The following is a 14876-nucleotide window of genomic DNA, read 5'->3' as shown; positions in this document are numbered from 1 at the left end:
GACTAATCAGTTAGTCAAGTAATCTTTTCACATTTCATTGTAAAACCATACAGGCTGCAGTGCAGTATGTTGTAGTGCTACTAATGTGGTTTAGAGTACATATCAGACTTTAATACTTGAGTTTTGGTGAACCCATCAGTGAACGCTAGTTGTGTTCCTACGTTAATGTTTCTTTTTTATGTTTGGACATTAACAACGCGGTAGTTCTTTCAACTGAACTTCTTTTAAAAAAAAGTTCAAAATGATTGTATGTTGGTCGTGAAGGAATTCACGACTATTAGCAGTTATTTTGACATACCTTTTTTTTTTTACCACACCTCATAATTACATGTTAAAGGAAACATTGTGGCTTTGTTTTTGTCTGTCAGGTGAGAACCACAGAGTTTTCTGTTTCCGTACATCTAATATGAATAAACCAATTTGGATCAATCAAATCAAATTAGCAAAAAGTGAACACTTGGTTGGTAATTCAGACTTGCTGATGTGATATGACTTACATTTAAAAATGCCAAATAACAGATATCTAAATGATGCCTAAAGGGTTTATACTATGTTTATTTCAGTGGGGTTTCACAAGAAGAGATGAAGAAATGGTAAATGCAATATACAGTTACAATCTTTATGCTGCACAATTGCTACATAATTACTATATTAGAAAAGAACAATAACATGAAACATTTGTCATCTTATAAACAGACCGTTGTAAAATTAAAGTACAACACAATAAACTAAACTATATGAATAGGAAGTTCTGTTAATATAAGCTTTATTACAATAACAAAATTATATAGATAATATTATTTTGTCTACCTGGATAGAGCGTCTCTGTAAGGCATGTTCATAATTAGGACATTTTAGTCGATAATCTAGATACCTTCAATGGATAGGGTGATTAATGATAGATAATTATGTTTTATATGAGGAATATTCATTTGTTTGTATTGCATACTTTATATATTTGGACATTTGTTTAATGCAAAACTGATCACACGAAAATAGCTAATCTCCGTCGTCCATTCAATCAGTCAGACCCGTTTATTTGCCACAAATGAACAATCTTCGTAACGAGTTTTTATACAGGCAACATTGCGGACACCCTTATCTTTTGGGGTCCTGAGTGTGAAATACGCGGAAGTGACAGGCGGAAGGAGCCTCGGCGGAAGCGGTCTGATCTGTCAAGGCAGGAAAAATTTTGCAGAATTTGACACAAAGAGGTTAATCCCACCAAATAGCACCCAGCATCCCCCCCTTCTTTCCTCGACACCGGCGTCCGCTGCGATGATCCTGTTAGAAATCAACAACCGCATTATAGAAGAGACGCTGTCGTTGAAGTTCGATGGCGCATCCAACGGGTAAAAAATTATTGTTACACCTGGCTAGCATTGCATGCTAACGTCAGCTAGCTTCTGATGGCTGCATTCAATGAAGCAATGGGGGCGGGAGGGGTTTTAGAGGCCGTTGATAATCGTTTAGAGCTTTTTGTACACGTCACCTAGTTAGTCGTATTTTGTCGTTGAAAATAAGGATTATTTTGATGAACCGCCGTGAGTGGTTTGCCCGAAGCTGGGGTGTGTCTTCATTATGCCAACAAAAAAAACATATCCGGTGACGTCATTAACAATTAACCATCAGTGTAACAACACAGGGCTGCTGCTGTTGTATTGATTGTTGTTGTTTCCACTCAATAAAAGGCCAAATGTATGCTTTCCACGGCTCTTTTAGTACCCGTTAGCGGCTACTTGTTAGCCAATCATCGCTTCTCTCTCTCTCCAGCTTCCGCATTCTTGTAGTCAAGCCGAGTCAAGTCTTGAGCCGTGTGCAGAGCTTCTAGGAGCATGCAGTTTGGACAAGCTGCTGCAGCATCCACCCTAAAGAAATGTCCATTTATTACACGTTGTAGTTGCATCCCCTCAATAGTGTTTTGCTGGTTAAAGATTTATATATTGTCAAAGTGAATTATTAGAAAATCCTACTGAAATATTAATGTTTACGGTGTGTTTTTCCAAAGATTTTGGACAGAAAATTCATATCAGTAAACACAGACTTGAAATCAGAGCATAAAGACTTTGTAATTATTTGTGTCTCTTTATGCCTCATGCGTCTACTAATTTAATTTTCTCCTTGCAGAACCAAACCAGAGGCCGTCGATGTGACGTTTGCAGGTGAGATTATGTGGCATAAGATAACTATACATAAACAATAATAACCTATTATGCAATCAACCTGTTGCACATGCTCAGCCTTGCCAGTAATCGCTGCTAGATGGCACAAAGTGTCAAGCAAAAGGTTAAGAGTTCTCCCCACATTAATATTTAATGTTCATCTCTGCCGCAGACTTCGATGGCGTCTTGTACCACATCTCCAACCCCAACGGGGAAAAGACCAAAGTGATGGTCAGCATCTCCCTGAAGTTCTACAAGGAGCTGCAGGAGCACGGGGCGGACGAGGTACGACACACCAAACGAGGGAGCAACATAGCGTAGAAAGACATTCCCCTGTGCCTGTCCGGACAGAAACGCTCCGTCATGTGTGGCTTCAAATTCTAATACCCACGTTCACATATAAACACATCTAACACAGACTTTAAGTGTCTGAAGGGACGCTATCATATGTCAGAAGCTGAAATACTCTTGTCTTTTAGGTCCTAAAGTAAAATGTGTGACGGGTTACTTCATTATAAGAACACTGATTAGCTTGATTTCTAACAGGTGTCAATTTTGAGCAGATAAAGTGTTTTTAAAAAGCAGTGTGAGGTCATGATTGCTATTAGCTCTCTCTCACACCCACACACACACCTCCACCACAAGGGCTCTGTTGCCATGTAAGGAAGAAAGCAGCTGCAGAGGCTTCTGGTAGAAACAGGAAGTGAGTTTGTGTGACTCACCCCAGGCGAGGAAATGCTGACTGCGAACAGCAGCGTGTGTGTGGGTGTGTGTGTGTGTGTGGGTGGGTGGATGGGGGTGAATCTATTTAGAAAGCAGTCTCACATTCCTATCGCTTCTTCATTGGACGTGTTTAGCCTTGCTTCTTAGGGTTAGGTTGAGGGTCCACACGACTATGTTTCCCTCAGCTGTCTTTTGTTGACGGTCGCGGGTCCATTGCCATACCTGAGGTGGATTTGCATATTCCTGCTCAGTCGACCTCATTCCCCAGTGACAGGTATCCATTAGAGAGGAGGCCCCCGTGTTGTTAAACGGCAAACCTCCTTCCTGCTGCGCTGCACAGTCGACCAATTGTTCTTTCTCTGCTTTTTGTATTGACTTTTACCGTCCTGTTCTCCTGCATTAGTTACATTTTGATGTTCATATTTTATTCCTTTGTGAAAATAAAAGCTCATGCTTTTAATTACAGCTGCTCAAGAGGGTCTATGGGAGTTTCCTGGTTTCACCAGAGGATGGTAAGCTCACAAAGTGACTGATTCTTGAGATTTTTATAGACCACTAACTTCCACATAGACACTTTGTTCCTCATTTCTATCATTTATTACCAGTGTTTGTTAGTCTGTGGTACTGGCTTGCAATGAGACATTTTGCACCATCTTTAATCCTCATCATTTCCTGCCAGCCTACAACGTGTCCCTCCTCTACGATCTGGACGCGCTACCGGCCAATAAGGACGATATCGTCCACCAGGCGGGTATGCTCAAGAGGAACTGCTTCGCCTCCGTGTTCGAGAAGTACTTCAAGTTCCAGGAAGAGGGCAAAGAGGGCGAGCAGAGGGCCGTGGTCCACTACAGAGAGGACGAGTCCATGTAAATGCAAATTGATGTGACCGTGTGACATGAATACACCCAGATTTATTAGGAGTTGTGGATCGACATGTTCTTTAGTTCAATTTGTCAGCTTTTAAACCTCTTGACGTGTGTGTTTTCTTTTCTTCTCAGGTATCTGGAGGCCAAGAAAGACAGAGTGACGGTTGTGTTCAGCACGGTGTTCAAAGACGACGACGACGTCATCATCGGCAAAGTTTTCATGCAGGTGCGTGAGGCCATATGTACGTGAGGTTAATGCTAGACCGCAGCGAGCCGAATTAAAAGCCGCTATAATGTCTAGCGTCACGTTAGCGCCGGCCGCCTGCAGCTAACTCAATAAGCTAACGGTCAACTTACTTGTGTGTGTGTGTGTGTGTGTGTGTGTGTGTGTGTGTGTGTGTGTGTGTGTAGGAGTTCAAAGAGGGTCGGCGAGCCAGCCACACGGCCCCCCAGGTGCTGTTCAGCCACAGGGAGCCCCCGCTGGAGCTGAAGGACACGGACGCCGCCGTCGGGGACAACATCGGATACATCACCTTTGGTCAGTACGCAAGCATTGGCTTACAGCTGCCACGACTGTTAACTACTTATCTACTAGTCCGATGTATTGACACCGATTTGGACGTTTTCAGTCCTGTTCCCGCGTCACACCAATGTCAATGCCAGAGACAACACCATCAACCTCATCCACACCTTCAGGGACTACCTGCACTACCACATAAAGTGCTCCAAGGTCAGTTCAACTTCACCAGAACCACACCTTTGTGTTTTGGCCCTAAATGTGTGATTCACTCGTGCAATCTCAACAAGCTTAAGCAGTTAAATCAAATAAACAAATAGATGTAAATCCAAGATTCAATCATGCAAGAACAGGTTTTTTCAGTAATGTTTAAGGCTCCACCGTTGCTTAACAAATATTTAGGAGGCACCTGTCAAACACAAGCTGAAAGTCCGCTTTAATCACAGGCTACGAACAAGTCCTCCTCTGTAATGGTACGTTCCATCCTCCTTAAAGCACCGTCTCCACAATAGAAAGCCCCGGCCGCAGATCAAACGAAGGCCCTTCCTGGCTACAACTTGGCCCCGTGGGCGTTTTTGTGTGCACATTACACACAAAAGGAGACGCTCTTCAAATGGGCCTCTTCTCCACTGTAAACCCTATTGAGAGCCGTCTGTCAGGCGATGTCCGGATGGCGGGGGGGAGTCTGCATGGTTGACGTGTTTGTGTCCGATAACTTTGTTTGTGTGATGACAATCTCCTTTCCTCCGAAGGCCTACATCCACACACGCATGAGGGCCAAGACGTCCGAGTTCCTGAAGGTGCTGAACCGCGCTCGCCCCGACGCCGAGAAGAAGGAGATGAAGACCATCACGTGCGTAGCCTCTCTCTGTACCCCACCGCACACATTCAGGTTCAGCTCGGCTGAATATCAGACGCAGTGTCATGTTTCTGTGTTGGTGGTTTTATCCAACCGTTTTCTTATTTAACAGATTTTATTTGTCCACTCCTTCCTTTTTCCATCGGTGACTTGTGTGTGTTGTTGAGGTGTGACTGTGTTTGAAGTGAGTCAGGGAGGAATCTTTACAGCTCTCTGCTTTCCTAAAACCTCCAAAAACAAGGAGCGTCTTTGTTCTGCGGTTAACGTGTAACTGAAACAATCGCCCCCCAGCCGCCGTGTTTTGAAGAGGAAGAAACATTTCACATGAATTCCGTGTTTTGAAGATATAAGAAATACTCAGAAGCGATACCGATCTCTTGCTGTTATCTGTTTACGGAGTAAATTATAACACTGTTGTCCGTCAGTTCTACGTTTCACTATCGGGTTTGTTGAAGTCTGTGTGCAGTACCAGGGAAGAGGATAACCTGTTGGGTGTTGTGTTCTTCAATGTGTCTTTTGTTTTTTGTTTTCAGTGGAAAAACGTTCTCCCGCTGAGGCCGACCCCCCCTCCGCCCCACCAGAGAAATCCGATCCCCCGTGTGGACACGCCCCAAACGCTCTCCACTGAGACTCAACGCCACATCGGACAGGACTCCTCTAGCCCCCAAATACATGTCCAGTCTTTCCTCTTTTCTTTTTTTCTTTTTTTTTTAAATGAATAATAATGTTGGCTCAAGATAAATGGAAACACGGGCATTCCCTGCTTTGCATAGTTATAGAGAATTATTAGTCCTATATAAATATATATATGAAAAAAATTGACATTTTTGATACGATATCTTTTACTCCATTTGGTACTCTTGCTTGCCCCTCAACCTTCACCTGATATATATCCAAGTATTGGATGATTTCAATCCCCCCCCCCCCCCCCCCCTCTGTGCTCTCATTTCGTCTGTACCATTGTCATCTGAAAAAATAAAATAAATCACTTACGACAAGAACCTTCTGCTGTCCTTTGTGCATTTGTGGATTAACCTGTATATTGGAAATGGTCTTAATGGCTTTTAAGATATAGTGAAGTATCTTTTGTAACAAAACTATTGAAATAAACTAAAAATAATGACATATAGGTGATTTTATTTCACCTGACGGGGGCATTTTGGCCGATTTCTTTAGTATATATTTGTTTCTTTCTACATTTCTTCACATGGAAGTCATAATCTGTTCAGTAGGGGTATTAATATAATTACGTATATGATACTTCTAACTTCACTTTGATGTTTGAATCATTCTTGTCTAAATCCATATTCAATCAAAAGTATCCCTGATTGAGAATCCCGGCACTTTGTGATGAATAAAGTACATTGAAGCATAAAAACCAACAGCAACAAAATGAACACGGAGACTTTCTTTTGAAATCAAACATTTATTTACCGGCAGGTTAGCAAACAGTTTGATATGAAACTTGGCTTCGTGACAGCAAAGCTCTTTAGGATCAGGCTTTGGCCACCTTATCCGCTTTCTTGGGCTTTTCATCTTCATTCTCGGAGGAGGAAGAAGAAGAAAAAGAAGAGGAGGAGGAGGAGGAGGAGGAGGAGGAGGAGGAAGAAGAGGAATCTTTCTCATTTTTGGTCTTGAGTTTCTTCTTCTTGCTTGGTGCTTTGTTGACAGCAGCCTTGTTCTTAACGCCGTCTCCTTCCTCCACTTTATCTGCTTCAGGGGCTTTGGGGGGAGTGGATTTGTCCGATGGGGAGCTTTCTTGCTTCACAGGGGCTTCTTCTGTCACCTTCTCCTGCTGCTCGGGCACCTTATTGTCAGGCTCTCGCTGGTCTGGAAAAAAAAGAAGATATCAATGTGTTCAGCTTCCCTTTAATCTGTGTGTGATTCTACGAGAGAGTCAAGTGGAACACAGGACAAAGGAATTAGATTTCCCTTACATTCATGATCCCAGTCTAGTGTGAAGATAGTGTGTGATTGCATGCAGTTCAGTGAAACAAGACGCTGTAGAGGAATGGTTTGACATTTCGGGAAACACGCTTGTTTGCTTTCTGGCTCAGGAAGCAAATAAGCGTGTTTCCCCAAACGATGTCTTCAAGAGGTGATGTGAGGGTTGGCGCTATTACCAAGCCTTTGATTTTAAAAGAATATAAAGGTGTAAAGTGAGGACTGTCAACCGTATTGTTCACACCTTTCCAGCTCTTTCAAATCTACAGACAGGGGTCGAATTCTGATCATTTAAAGTTGTCGTTCCGGTGTGAAAGGAGCCGACTAGAAAGCATGTCAGTCAGTAATTCTTGTTGACAGAGATGCACTTTTCCATCAGGTCAGTACACGGACATGCTGGAGTCTTTGTGATTTTACTTCACATAGTCCAGAACTTACCGCGCGGCACCGCATCTTCTAAAGAAACCTCCAAGCTGTCGGGAAAAAGTAGGATAAGTACGCTAACGAGTAGGTGCACCTTACTTTTGTGTGTTTATGCTATTGCCTATATCCTGTAGCCAATAGGGTGCATCTGAAGCTCTGACGTCATACAACCATCATGCAGTATTTCTGAGCCGCCACCGTCCTCACCTTTCAGGGTCAGGAGCTGTGCTTTGCATCAGTCGCTGGTAGTTATCCATTTCCGCCTCCAGCTTCATCTTCACGCACAGCAGATTCTTGTTGTTCTCGACGTGGCGCTCCACCTGTGCCCTCACCTCCGTCAGCTCCGCCTCCAGGTGCAGTATCATCTGGTTGAGGGGCCCCAGGCGCTGGCCGTACTCCACTTTGGAGCTATCCAGGGCCTCCTCCAGATTGTGGATCTGAAAGGAAGACATGAAGAGATTTTTTAGCCTTTAGATATCAGACCACGGAGGCCAGGCGTTAAACGAATAGTTCCCTGTGACTTCTCTGGAGCCGTAGCCTTTTAAAGGTTCAGCATTTTGTTTTGTTACGCAACGGCAGATCCAGGTGTCAGTGAGACGGATAAAGTCTGTCTGTCTTAAAGTAGCAGGTTCTCGTGGTAATGACAGGGCAGCCAGGTATGCTTGTGAGGAGGTCATCATTCCGACTTTGATCTGTCTGATGCCACTGAGTGATTATTGAAAGGCGAAAAAAAGGCGTCTCCAAACATCTGCATAGACTTGTGTGTGGTTACCTTGCTTTGAAAACTCTGGATCTTAATTTCCAGAGATTTGCTCTGTTGGAGCAGTTGCTTGAGCTCTGACCTTCCAGAGTGCAAGTCCTCGTTATTTTGGGCCTCCACCACCTTGATGTTTTCAAACTGGAGAGGGGAAAAATGAGATGAAAGTGGCGAGATGAACAGAGGAGATGGACTGAAGAGAGAGAGAGAGAGAGAAGAAGAAAACTACATCTAGGTCACGCACCTTGCTCTGGTACCACTCCTCGGTGTCCTTCAGGTTCTTCTGGGCTAGTTTATCGTACTGGAAGCGGATCTTGTTGACAACCTCACCCAAGTTGGAGCTCTGAGACTTAATCTCCACCGTCACCTCGGAGTCCTTGATCTTCTCACGCAGGACGTCCACCTCCTGCCAGAGCCACAGTTACAAGCCCTCAGATTTCACACAATGCACTTTTGTTTCACATTCTTGAGTTGGATTCTGTCTCAATTCTCACCTCTTTGTGTTCCTGCTCGAGACGAGTGAGCTCCTCCTTCACCAGGTCGATCTCTTTCTGTGTCTGCGTTTGGTTCAGCTTGGTGTCCTCAATGGTCTTCTTCAGGTCCTCCAGGTCTTTTTCTAATTCTTTCTCTGCCTTTTCCTCCTCGTCCAGCCTGCATACCGGGGGAGGAACCAACAATGATCCACACAAACTGATGAAAATAAACTCATTTTTTCCAAAAATAAAAAGTAGCGTGAGATTCACTTTTTCTTGAAGTCATCATTAGCCAGTTTGGTGTTTTCAATCTGGAGCAGCAGCTTGGCGTTGTCCATGGTGATGTCTTTGATCTATGAAGATGAATGCATGATATTACCAGTAATATCGTTATTTGGATACAATTAGATTTTGCCCTAAATATGTAATGCCGTTTGTCATATTTCATGAGAAGAAGCATGAATGCGAGAAGGAAAAATGTGCTCAGCATGAAATAAAAATAATTTCATATTTTTGTACTGAGAAATAAAGTGAGAATGACACCTGATGACCAACCTGCTTCTTGAGATCATCCAGGGGTTTCTCAACCTCATCCCAGTCGCGCCCCTCAGGTGTCTTCCTCTTGGCCAAAATCCCATCAATCTCTTTCTCCATGTCGTCGTTCTCCTTCTCCAGCTGCCTCACCCTGCCCAGGTAGCCCGACAGCCGGTCGTTCAGACCCCGCAGTGTCTGCTTGTCGTCCGCGGGGGCCACGGGGGCCACGGGCGCGGCCGCAGCCGCAGCTGGACGCTCGGCAGATGTTGCCGGAGCCACGGCAGCGGAGTCTCTCTCCGTCTCGTTATTGCGCAGCATGTTGCGCAGCCCCTCCAGGCTCGCCACGGACGCTCTGGAGCCCCTTCCCCCTGCTCCACCGAACATGCTGGCCGCGGTGTTTGAAGGCATGATTGCTGCTGGATGAGAGGGAGCTGAACGACAGAGAGAGCGCTTCTGACTGGAGAGTCGTGATGCATGTGATGGAGACAGGTAGGTTTTATACCTGTTTTTTACGCATGCATCCGCCCCTACCTATATCATTGGCTCCCGGTGCCCAGCACCACTCCTGGACAAACTGGTTCAGACTCAAAATTCAAGTATTTCATGTTGATTTTTTTTTTATTTTCTCACTGTTTCTGCACTTGTCCTCTCTTGATTGGACGCATGCAGAATTTTGGGGAGGTGATGGGTGGTCCTTGTTGACCTTAAAAGCAGGTGAGTCTGTCGGTATACCTTCACAGCTCACCTGTTCAACCTCTGGGTGTCATCTCGCTGTTACAAGCTTCGAAATGTCTAAACCAGGAGATTACAGCAGCCAGTCCTACTGCCCCGGCATCAAGGGGCCGGTGAAAAGCTCCTCGACCAAGATCGACCCGTCGGGCAAATCCAGGGAGAAGGACGACATGGTTGGACTCAACGACAAGTTCGTCCAGTTGATTGACAAGGTGCGTAAATTAAAATGTGTTAATTAATAATACTAAAAAATAATTAATGAATTGGTGTATTAAGATATTGCCGTATTGGGCTATTTATAGTTTATTTTCGTTTTCATCAGTAAAAAGGTTAGCCTATAACTAAATATTGACGTTATGTATTATATTATGTGTTAAACAATAGACATATAAAGAACATGGCATTTTTCTCTCTTTTTGATGTTGTTTTTTGGTGGACTATAATAATAAAATATTTAATCTATTCAATATGTTAGTGTATTTTTCAGGGTTTTATAAATCAATAATTCCTTTTGGTCATTAAACCAACGCAAAATGTCCCAATGAGTCCTACAAGCAGAACAATACTTAACAACAAATGACCAACAAGCCTTTGTTGAGGTTATAACATTTGTAAAAACCTGTTTCCAATCCGGGAGCATGACTGATATATATAATATATTATATTATAGCGGCCTCTGTCTGCTGTAATTAGCTATTTATATAACCGGAGGCCATGAAAAGTGTCTCCTTTTGCTCGCCTCACTTCATGACGACGTTGGAGGTTACATGTAGGACGCCACCTTGTGGATAATGATACAACTTTAAATCTGAATTCTGTTAGGGTCATCAGTCTGTCAACATAACCTGAAATATATCAATAATATATGATATCAAGTTTTTCTTTAAAAAAAAAACAGACTTCTAAATGTGTTCTGTAGAAGATAATCCACAAAGTTCATGGTGACCGCCGGTACTATCTTTAAAATCTAACCTAACGGCTGCCAATTACGAGCTAATGGCTGGTGGCAAACAGGGAATCAACATTGGGCATGCGCATTAGTTATTTCCCACACTAGGGGCACTTCGTGGCAGAATTACATTAATGAACCACACTTCTATTTAGTTTCCAGCAGGTGGGGTTAAACCTACATATTTAGAGTATGCAAAGGACCACATAACTATAACAAAGGTTAACATCTAGCTACAGTATTAGACATTGCATTCCTCATATTTATTTTCCCCCATCACATAAAATAGTAGGACTATTTTTATTTGTATTTTTTATTTTGGCTTGCCTCAATAGCCTTTACTTCTTTGCAATGTGTCTTCTTCTGCATTTCACCCTTTGTGTGTCTCTCTCTTAGGTGAAAAACCTGGAGGACGAGAACAGGAAGCTTGACACGAAGCTGAAGATCCTCAAGGACCAGGGGGACTATGAGGGCAAGATTGACGACATCGTCAAGCAGCTGGAGAACGAGATGGAGCAGAAGATCGAGACGTTGCTCAACGACCAAGAAAAACTGCAGGCGGAGCTGCTCCAGAACCAGGAAGAGGTGAACGACACCAAGAAGAGGTCAGTCGGTCACGGCCAGTGTTTAGACACACTAGACCCCCTTCAGCTTTCAGTATGTCCTTATTTGGATGAGAATATGTTAAGTTTCCCACAGCTGCAAACACAGTATAAATACAGAGGACTCGAAACTATGTCATTATCGGAACAAACTCACTTTTCACCCTTTCTATTGGTTTCAGGTATGAGGAGAAGTTTGTGAAGAAAGCTGAACTGGAAAATGAGTTTATCATCAAGAAAAAGGTACTGTCTGTTTTTTACACTGCTTATTTATTCAACCTCTGGCAATACGATATTTTGGAAATAGTGTCTGCCCTGTCATTAATCATATGCATGTGTTGAATGTGTACGTGTGTAACAGGAAGTAGATGAAGGTCACTTGGAGTCAGTAGATCTGGTTCTGGAGCTGGAGGACCTGATGGGGAAACTGGACTTCCTCAGGAATGGCTATGATGAGGTAAATACATGGTTTATTGTATTTTTGTATTGTTTTGTTACATCTCTCTCTCTGCATTGTAAAGCTACAACCTGGTATCCGTGTCTGCCCCTTGCAGGAGATCAAGGAGCTGGAGTCTCTCGTCCAAAACGAGACAGTGGTCCTCCGTGACGACAGCAAACGGTCTCTAGACATGGACAAGATCATCGAGGGAGTCAAGAATCAGTATGCCAACATGGCCGCCCGCACCAGGGACGAGGCCGAGCACTGGAACCAGAAAAAGGTGAGGAAGAGGAAGATTGTTTCTTGAACCAGCCCTGTACAGTTCCAAACAGACATGGTGAAAATGTGCCATCTCCCCCCTCCACTTAGATGGATGACATGGTCTTAACTGCAGGACAGCGTGAGAAGGATGTGCGTGATTTAAGGAGGGACATCTCAGACCTGGTGCGCCACATCCAGAGGCTCAACGGGGACCTGGCCGCTCTCCAAAGGAAGGTTGTGATCACACAGATAAACACTCCCAGAGTTCACCAGTTCAGCCGCCGATGTTCTCTTTACACTCTGTGTCTTATGTTAGGAAGAGTCCCTGAAGAAGGACATCATTGACATGAGGACAGAAGGCGACAACAACCTGGAGAAGGCTCGGGAGAACATCGCCCAGCTGGAGGAGGCCTTGAGGCGGGCCAAGCAAGACTTGGCCGGGCAGATCCGCGAACACCAAGAGCTGATGAACCTGAAGCTGGCCCTGGACATCGAGATCGCCACCTACCGCAAGCTGCTGGAGGGCGAGGAGCAGAGGTATGCGTGAGAGCACGTTGCTGTTCGTTGTCACTTGTACCGCCATCAATGCTTGGACTAACTGTCTCTGTCTCTCCTCTCTGTGAAGAATGTACCACCTCATGCGCAACGGAGGTGAGAACCATATCTTGCATATCAACCTTCTCGTGACTGATTCGTGTTTTGCATCCCGCTAAAATCAAACCTCTCTTTCGCTCAGATTTCTAAAAAAACAAACCAACCAATCCAAGTCCTTACTTGCACGCAGATGTTCACCTGCCACTGAAGCAACACCTGCTAAAGAAGCCACGAGCCCCAGAACCCACCGTTGTCCCGGCTGGTACCCTGATACCGGCAGTGGACCCGGCCTCCAAGAAACGCCTGCTGATCCGGGTGGAGGTGAAGGAAGGCAGAGTCGTGTCCGAAAGCTCCCATTACGCCGAAGATTGACCGGCACTGTCCCCTCACGCCTCTGTCTGCAGCATTACAATAAATCCGCAAAAATGTGAATTAAATAATTAAATAAACTCTTCAGGAATCACCATGAAAGTGGCTTTTAAATGCAATAATCCTCATGCTACCGCTGTGTGCTGTCTAACAATAGCTTCTTGGCCTCTGGGATGTTTTTTCCTAGAATCCATGATTGAAGTTGGGAGACGTTTTGTTTATGCCAACCTGTGTTTTAAAAAAGAAATCTTTTCTTATCTGTGTTTGCCTTTGCAAATGTTCCTGGCACCATCAGTGTGTTTCTTTCAGCTTTCTTGCAAGTTGTTCTCCAATGCCTTTGTGCGCTTTGTGGAATGTGGAAAAGAATATCTAACAGTGTAAAGGTTTCTCAACGACGTGAACAATAAAATAATTATCTTGTGGCTTCGAGCAGGTGGTTAAAGGAGTGTTTCTGTTTCTCACAAAGATAATGCTTCCTAGGATTCAGGGGGGGAATCTGCATGCTTGACATGTCTTTTCCTTCTGCTTTATACCTCAAACATGTCCAAATGATCACAAGGAAATATCAGAGGGCATCAACGTTTACTCTTAGATATTTACAGTTGAATACAGTTAATAAATAAAGCGCCATGAACAATGGGTCTGCTCTCTTCTTCATTTACAATCACACACAAAGAGTACAGTCGCTTTAAGCCTGACAGTCTCGTCTTCCTCCTCCTCCTCCTCCGTCTTACATGCACAATATTCCGATGTGGAAAAACATGCTAGAACACGGCAACACATACAAACGACACAGTGACGGTGTACCCTGACCCCATGATGGTATCCCATCCCTCCTCATGTCCCATAACAGTCAGACCTTGTTTGCTCTTTAATTGGATTAAAGTCTCCTTTCCACCCACATACTGTACAAACACGTCTAAAAAACGCACTTTGATTGGGGAAACAAAAAGCACGGCATGTATTCTGTGTTTAATCAAGTCTCAAATAAAAATCAAATTCCCCTTGAATGGATTTGACCGATAAATATAACTTTTGGTCTTCGAATGGAAGTATTTGGACGCAGCAGACGTTTCTCTGAAGCCTGCTTTTACAGTATTTAAGCTTCCTGTAACAGTTTATCTAAAAATGGCAAAAACTGGGAACTCATTTCCAACATTAGTTTGCACACGGGATATTCGCCTCATGTTGCAGATGAATTAGGGACTCCCCTCACCAGTTTATAGATAAACACCAGTGAGAGAAGAAGGAGTAAACATGGCAGGCAGGTGGAGAAAATCTCCCACCGGTTCAACGGACATCCAGAGCAGGCAGCACAAAGAGAAATGAGGATATGCATGAGAGCTATGTTTATAGGATGTACAACACTGCAGCGATGACGTATTTTTGTAGCCCAACCAGGAAGTTAACGTTGCACCTGTTCCCTCGACTAAAGGCCAATGGGATTCTTCCATGTGGATTATTGCAGAAAATTAGCGCTGTGGCAAACACTCGTTAATGATACAATAGCAAGTTAGCATGCTGACGTTAGCATGGTGCTTTAGTCTTGTTTCAAACAATGGTTGGTTTTATTGTTGTCCTGAAAAACAACACTTACTAACTTGTCTTCATCTTTTTGATTATATCTCCTGATACAGCAATATTATCAGCCAAATTATGAAAATGTAATGGA

General features: G+C 43.9%; 3 protein-coding genes across 3 annotated transcripts; 2 read left to right on the top strand and 1 right to left on the bottom strand.

Moving 5' to 3' along the window:
• Window positions 1-1140: 1140 nt before the first annotated feature.
• On the top strand, window positions 1141-6120 carry arpc2 (actin related protein 2/3 complex, subunit 2). Its single transcript, XM_079185642.1, has 10 exons — window positions 1141-1352; window positions 2128-2162; window positions 2335-2447; window positions 3352-3397; window positions 3565-3751; window positions 3884-3977; window positions 4163-4289; window positions 4381-4481; window positions 5021-5121; window positions 5661-6120. The coding sequence occupies exons 1-10, from the start codon at window positions 1279-1281 to the stop codon at window positions 5680-5682; spliced, it is 900 nt and encodes a 299-aa protein (XP_079041768.1). The 5' UTR covers window positions 1141-1278; the 3' UTR covers window positions 5683-6120.
• Window positions 6121-6896: 776 nt separating this feature from the next.
• On the bottom strand, window positions 6897-9666 carry LOC306715320 (keratin, type I cytoskeletal 18-like; the record flags this gene model as incomplete). Its single annotated transcript, XM_079185640.1, has 7 exons — window positions 6897-6957; window positions 7702-7931; window positions 8267-8392; window positions 8496-8657; window positions 8746-8902; window positions 8995-9077; window positions 9280-9666. 7 exons carry the CDS (start codon window positions 9664-9666, stop codon window positions 6942-6944), a joined length of 1161 nt encoding a protein of 386 aa, XP_079041766.1. The 3' UTR covers window positions 6897-6941.
• Window positions 9667-10046: 380 nt separating this feature from the next.
• LOC306715285 (keratin, type II cytoskeletal 8-like) lies at window positions 10047-13207 on the top strand (the record flags this gene model as incomplete). Its single annotated transcript, XM_079185600.1, has 9 exons — window positions 10047-10202; window positions 11336-11544; window positions 11724-11784; window positions 11903-11998; window positions 12096-12260; window positions 12350-12475; window positions 12558-12778; window positions 12867-12892; window positions 13026-13207. 9 exons carry the CDS (start codon window positions 10047-10049, stop codon window positions 13205-13207), a joined length of 1242 nt encoding a protein of 413 aa, XP_079041726.1.
• Between the last annotated feature and the right edge of the window lie 1669 nt (window positions 13208-14876).

The sequence above is a fragment of the Pholis gunnellus genome (genome assembly GCF_910591455.1).
Source record: "Pholis gunnellus genome assembly, chromosome: 24".
Lineage (NCBI taxonomy): Eukaryota > Metazoa > Chordata > Actinopteri > Perciformes > Pholidae > Pholis > Pholis gunnellus.
This window is presented reverse-complemented; position numbering and strand designations above follow the sequence as displayed.

Coding starts and splice junctions, on each gene's coding strand:
- arpc2 (XM_079185642.1), top strand. CDS start 1,279: ATGATCCTGTTAGAAATCAACAACCGCATTATAGAAGAGACGCTGTCG. Junction 1,353..2,127: donor TTCGATGGCGCATCCAACGG/GTAAAAAATTAT, acceptor TTCTCCTTGCAG/AACCAAACCAGAGGCCGTCG. Junction 2,448..3,351: donor AGGAGCACGGGGCGGACGAG/GTACGACACACC, acceptor TTTTAATTACAG/CTGCTCAAGAGGGTCTATGG.